General features: G+C 40.0%; 2 protein-coding genes across 3 annotated transcripts; both read right to left on the bottom strand.

Moving 5' to 3' along the window:
* Positions 1–751: 751 nt before the first annotated feature.
* On the bottom strand, positions 752–2,933 carry krtcap2 (keratinocyte associated protein 2). Its single transcript, XM_041943219.1, has 5 exons — positions 2,798–2,933; positions 1,874–2,028; positions 1,609–1,672; positions 1,374–1,440; positions 752–1,258 (listed from the first exon to the last, which is right to left on the bottom strand). Exons 1-5 carry the CDS (start codon positions 2,799–2,801, stop codon positions 1,138–1,140), a joined length of 411 nt encoding a protein of 136 aa, XP_041799153.1. The 5' UTR covers positions 2,802–2,933; the 3' UTR covers positions 752–1,137.
* Positions 2,934–3,343: 410 nt separating this feature from the next.
* LOC121610774 (transmembrane protein 107-like) lies at positions 3,344–5,972 on the bottom strand. 2 transcript variants are annotated; one of them, XM_041943046.1, is made up of 5 exons: positions 5,553–5,972; positions 5,333–5,400; positions 5,148–5,248; positions 4,464–4,560; positions 3,344–4,116 (listed from the first exon to the last, which is right to left on the bottom strand). In XM_041943046.1, the coding sequence occupies exons 1-5, from the start codon at positions 5,637–5,639 to the stop codon at positions 4,047–4,049; spliced, it is 423 nt and encodes a 140-aa protein (XP_041798980.1). In that variant the 5' UTR covers positions 5,640–5,972; the 3' UTR covers positions 3,344–4,046. The 2 variants fall into 2 exon arrangements, with proteins under 2 accessions (XP_041798980.1, XP_041798981.1); XM_041943047.1 differs by lacking the exon at positions 4,464–4,560 and adding an exon at positions 4,289–4,385.
* Between the last annotated feature and the right edge of the window lie 211 nt (positions 5,973–6,183).

Below are 6,183 nucleotides of genomic sequence, written 5' to 3'. Positions count from 1 at the left end.
TTTGCCATGAAATTGATTGCACACAAGGGAGACAGTAGGGTCATACTAAATAGCTTTTTAAAGCCTTTATCAGCTTGGGGAAGTTCCATGCTCTTTGTCAGGAACGCCCTGTTTACACTGACACCTGGAAGCTGCCCAATACAACCACTGAGTGATCTGTCGGCCACTGAACAGCTCCGTTGGAACTGTTGGGAATGATTTCACCTTCCCCATCGACTTGTATCCTGCTGGTCCAGGGTTCAAAGCCTGTGAGCCTCTTTTTGTCTAACCTTTAGGTCACCATTGCCAAAAACCCCCAAAATAGAGCAAATATATGAAAACTAGAAACCACTGTACATTTTTCGACATGAAATTCATCCACTCTGGCACTTTTTACCACCCTGTGTCACCTTGACAAGATATGTAAACCCATCATCACCCATCCCTTTTCAAGCGGGCAGTGGTGTGTTCACATTATCAGTTGACACTCAGCCAATGGCCATATCTCTAAGACTTTTAAGACTTGTCAGGTCCCTGCACACAATCACACACTTGGGTTAGTCAACCAGTCTACCTCTGATGACCACGAAGCAGCTGTGAATTAGTTACTTTGTCAGGGGCGTTTGAACCACAGGTAATGGAAAAGGAAGACAAAAACTACGGTTTCCATTCCTCCCCCATCTTTTCCTGAACAGATGTCCATCAGCTCACAATTTTCAATACACCTACTGATGGACTATTTAAAATTTGTTTGATAGAATAAAAACATACAGACTTTTATGGAGTTTAATTAGAAAATGAACCAAACGAAAAAGCAATTTCATGTGTCGATGAATGCACAAATCATGGGATGTATGAATCTCTTTGCAACCAGTTATAAAGAGTGCTGAGGAAACAGTTGTCAATGGAATGTAGAAAGCTGTTAAGGGTATTTTTTTTATGTTCAGGGATATTTCTCTGTAATTCAAAGTCAAGATCACTGTAAAAAAAATCATTATAATGGTTACAAACTTGTATCCACTTAACTGATCAGCACTTTCAAAGTAATATTCCCAATCTCTTATGTGAAAAAATATGCAAGTGCTGTGTTGCTCTAGCCATCAGCACCTGGGTAATATTGACTGAGTAACTGGATGCAAGTGGGATCCAACAGATTCATCAATTCTTCCTTTTGCCCTTGCTGGCAGCCTTGGCTGGTGTTACTGCAGGGACAGCTGCTTGGTAGAGGGCGGCAGACACTTTGTTGATGTAGTACAGTGCGAAGAGGGAGAATATCAGGCTGAAACAGAAACAAAGGAAAAGCACATATATAATTTTTCTTTCATTTAGAGACTAATTTTAACTGTATTGTATGAAGTTGAAGTAGGTATTTGTGATCTGCAAAGGACACATACCATGTGGTGACACAGACACGGTGTACCAGACCAGAGGCAAACAGTGACAGGCACAGGCACAACAGAACTGGAAGTTGAGAGTGAGGAGGAGAGCATGAATGATTTATTAATGCACATATTGTTTGTATATTAAATCGATGACCAGCTGTGTATTAAAGAGGTTATCTTCTATTAGGAAAGGACCAGCACACAATGTAGAGTGCATGAATTTGATTTCAGGGCTGTCACCACTTACTCTCTGGGAATATTTTGGCTTGGAATCCCTTCCCGAAGATCAGGTTTTCCAAATTATTAAATGCCTGCAAATAAAGTTAAGGTGGAACACTCCTCAGTGGTGTCTGTACATTTAAATGTACACAAGATACCAGGTTACTCAGAGAAATCAGAAAATGGGATGCAACATTTTGCTGGAGAATCTGTACACAAAAGACAGCAGCATGGGATGTTCATTAACAAAACGGAGTAAAGCAGTTCAATCAACGCTGTCATAAGCAGGATACAGTAAGGGAGCAAATGAAGAGGACTGAGCCCAGGAAACCTCCCAGGATGGTGAGCCACTCAGTAGATCCCAGCTGCTTACTGAACATCTGCATCCCAGCGAATACCAGCACTGACAGCAGACTGGACAGCACTAGAGACGTGCCTGTGTTCACCGCTACAAGGCAAAGAAAATCAGTTTTACTTTAGCCTTTCAAGCACAGATGCAGTTCAAAGTCATTCACAAAGGAGAAGAAAAACTAAGGCTGGTCTTGACATTGATGGAATAGTATGGTGCAATTAACCGACTGAAAAAACAGGACACTTCAGCTGCAACTAAACTGATGCGAGTTTTAATCTACTTGACCTCATCAGAAATAAAGACGCTTGATGTAAGCACACATACAGCTCGAAACAGGACGTAGACTGCATATCATGAACTGCTAATCTAGTTTGTTTCAGCTAGTAAGGATCAAATCGTTCTGAGCATTGTAAGAGTTGGAAAGACTTTCTGGCGCATATCATCATCATTTACATTAGAACAGCGTCAGTTTGGGAATAAATCAGATTAAAACGTCCGGTTAAAGAAAATGTAACGTTGACTGTTCATAACGTAACGCCACGTCAGTGTTCGTTCGTTCATCCGACAAATTGCTGTTAGCTTTAAGCTAAACAACTCATGTTAGCAGCGAAATTTTAATTAATGTGCCGCTCTATATACAGAATATGATCAAAATATATATATCCTTGCTGTGTTACAGTGAGTTGGTAAAAAAACAGTAAAAAATGTTGCTGTGCTGCTACCAGTCAACTTAAAGTGAGCTAATTCTAAACGTTAGCCTTAGCTAACTAGCTTGACCACAGGCGCTGTATTACAATATCTATGCAAATACCGTCTTGCTTCGTAAAATTGCTCGAATGATAAATTTATGGTACAGTATACATACCCATGACTCAATATTAAAATACTGTCCTTGTGATGAAACAGAGCTGAATTAGGTTTAACTCCGTTGAGCCTGTTAATTTTTCCGGCTCTAGGAACTAAAAAACCCACCACACGGTCCAAATAACAGGTGGGACCAGTGGGCGGAGTCGTGAATCGTGAATTTCGCGTTGGTTAGATAAAGTTTTATTTTAAGTCAGCAAATTTCAGTTTTCCTGTTACAGCTACCCCTCCAATGGTGTATGTCTTATGATTAATTACAATTAAGGGAGGCTTCCTTCATAATATCTTAAGATTTTTCTCTGAAAAAGCAGGCTCATTTATTGAAGTGAAAATTCCTCAATGAAAGAACTCTATACTAAGCCATGAAATCCGGCAGTCATAAGAAAACCTGTACTGTATATGAATATTGCCATATCATCAACATTACAACATTCATAATAGTTCAATAATTCATAATAGTAATGTAACAAAAAAAACCCAACAACAACAGTTTTTTGACAACTTTTTTTTTTTTTTTACCCCGGCACAATTTTGCAACTCATCTTTAATAATATTTTGGAGAATCATGAATGTTATGCTTTCCATCTGGTACAGAGAAGGTTCACATGTCCCAACATTCAAATGCTTGAATGGACATTAGATTAAGAGACCCTGGTTATGAACAGGGTCTGATAATCTGGATGAAGGAGGAAGTATTTGTACACGGCATCCAGTGTGAAACCAAGAAGAGCAAAAAGAGTTCAGAGCAAAAAGAAGAGACAAACATTGACAGTTAAAGACAGAATTTGTACAAAATGTATTTGGGATTACAACAACATTCTTAGTTTTTCCATGACAATCCGTCAGACTGACTGCGAGAGCAGAAACAGAACTACATCTGTGTTTACTGACAAATCACCACTAATTCGTGACAAAGATGAAGTTAAAACTGACATTCTGGCACACATCCTCTCTAAACTAATCACTCTGGCTATGATAAAAATAAAAATACACGTAAGCCTTTTCTGCATCTATTTCATTCATAATATATAAAAATATATATTAAAAAAACATTACAGCCAGGTAGCAGCCACTACATTACTTTGATGCTTGTTGGTTAGTCATAAGTCAGTTTAACACTGTTGATCAGTTCATTCCCCTGCACACCTTTAAGGAATCACAAACTTTCTGTAGCTGCTATATCTGTTGATACACTGAGGCAGATGTCCACATCCACACTAACTTGTAGCATTTCAAATCAGGACTGTCTTTCATAACGGCTTCTTCTTCAGTCCAAACACAGCTATAAAGAGAAGAATTTCCACAAAAGCAGGTAGCGCACTACAGGGAGAGACAGAGAGAGGCAGAGATGTAGGAATAACCAATGAAAACAGTGCTCAGTGCTTACATGCATTCATGCTTGATACTTTCTGATACTTCGCTGTTTATAGAGGCTCTATGACTCTGCTCTCTGAAAGCTAGTACGTGCATGTAAACACACAAACACACCAACCTGCAGATGGCAAATATAACCCAATATGTCCAGCATTCCCACTTCTCAAACACAAAGAAAGACAACGATACGGAAGCGCTGCAGTGGACAGCCAATGCTGGGTGCAATATCCGTCAGGGAAAAAATGCTTTTGGAAAAATAAACACAATATTAAGCATATTCTCTATATACTAACCTGCAAATGGCAAGGATCCACCAGTAGATGTCACACTCCAACTGCTCAAATAGAAAGAAAAGAAGAGCCACTGAGGCACTGGCATGGGCTCCTGTTGCTATAGTAGGCAAAGAGGTGAATATTCAGGAGTTTGGAGTCATGGAATTAACCAAAGACTAGAACGACTGTTTAATACCACTTATATCTTTTTATACTTTGCTACATTTAGAGGGCTTCTCCAGAGATATTGCATTTAACAGCAATTTCCTGGCTTGCGTCGAGGACACCATCAATTCCAGACTAAAAGTAATTCTCTCCTCCCATTCTTTGTCTAGGTGGCAGACCCCATTGAATCTGCAGCTCTTATCTCATGCCTTAACGTTCTTCTTTGAGGGAGTTACTGTAAGACATTATTTTTGACATGCTTTCCTGTATCGCACAGTTGGTAGTGAAGAGTCAGAGAGGAAACAAAGGTGGAGAGAGGGGTATGAGAGGCAACAAAGGCTCCCAGATCAAATTGTGGCAGGGATGTTGTGGTCACGTAGCATCTGGTAAGGGCACTCAATGAAATTTAATTTTAGACAAAAATATATTAATTATTGAACTCTACTGTTGATGGATATTAATTTCTGTTCACCCATACATATATCAATTAGATCATCATCATGGATCAATCATCAATGACAGTGTCAACATAAAGGATACACAGGAGACCTTGGCTGCAGTTAAACATGGACACTCCTGAGAAGAACCCAGCCAACTCTACAGCAAACAGACCGAGGGTGACCGCCAGTGCCACCACCAACCTGACACAAAGAGAGACGCATTAGAGGGTGTGTCAAATTATTTCTTACTTGGTATGAGTATGTGTTTGTCCTATGCTTTCCTACTTTCTGTCTTCATCGTCGTATTGCTCTTGCGTGAAGTCCAAAGGCAAGCAAGCCTTCACGTTGTTTTCCTGAAACAAACGCATTAAACTGCTCAGCATGAAACGCGCTGACAAAAAAAAAAGAGAAACTCTGATGAAACTTGTAAAGATTTAAGGTGACACATTACTGGTTAACCAAAAATTTGTTGTTAAAACGCACTCATTGTATCTGTCTTACTTACCCTCGACCAAAAGATTGTGATAACGATGACAAGGTGGGCGACGATAGTCAAGAACCGTGCAGGAACAAGGCTCCCAACAGCCGACATGCTGAGGGACTATTTAATCAGACGAAACACACAATGCGCCAACAGCGCTGGACTGACGAAACGTTATTAACTGCAAATTAAATGTGCTGGCAACTAACGTTAAACCAGCGTCCGGCTAGCGTGTTTTGCTCACTTAGCACTTAGCTGCAGTCAGATAATTTAGCTCACTTTATCCAACACAAAAATAAAGTACACTGCTCGACGCTGAACGTTAACGTTAGACGTAGGCGAAATTATTTAAGGGAATATATCGTAGCTTCAAGTTACATTTACCACTACAACCAAAGAGACCGACAACAGCTAATACTTTCACGTTGTTGCGCCTTTGGGCGGTTGCTACAACAACCGACAACACCAACTTGATTTCGGTGCATTCTTAATTAAAGACCGGTGCCATCCACAACCGACATTCAAAGGTTCCGGACACGGACGACAATTAAGACAGGACTGATTGTTCTTGCACAACAATGCCATCTAACGGCAAAACGAAAAGTAGGCCACAAATAATTTAGCAAATGGACATTTTAGGCTACGGAGACACGAA

The sequence above is a fragment of the Chelmon rostratus genome, chromosome 8, assembly GCF_017976325.1.
Source record: "Chelmon rostratus isolate fCheRos1 chromosome 8, fCheRos1.pri, whole genome shotgun sequence".
Lineage (NCBI taxonomy): Eukaryota > Metazoa > Chordata > Actinopteri > Chaetodontiformes > Chaetodontidae > Chelmon > Chelmon rostratus.
Note: the sequence above shows the minus strand (reverse complement) of the source record. Positions and strands in the feature narration are given on the sequence as shown.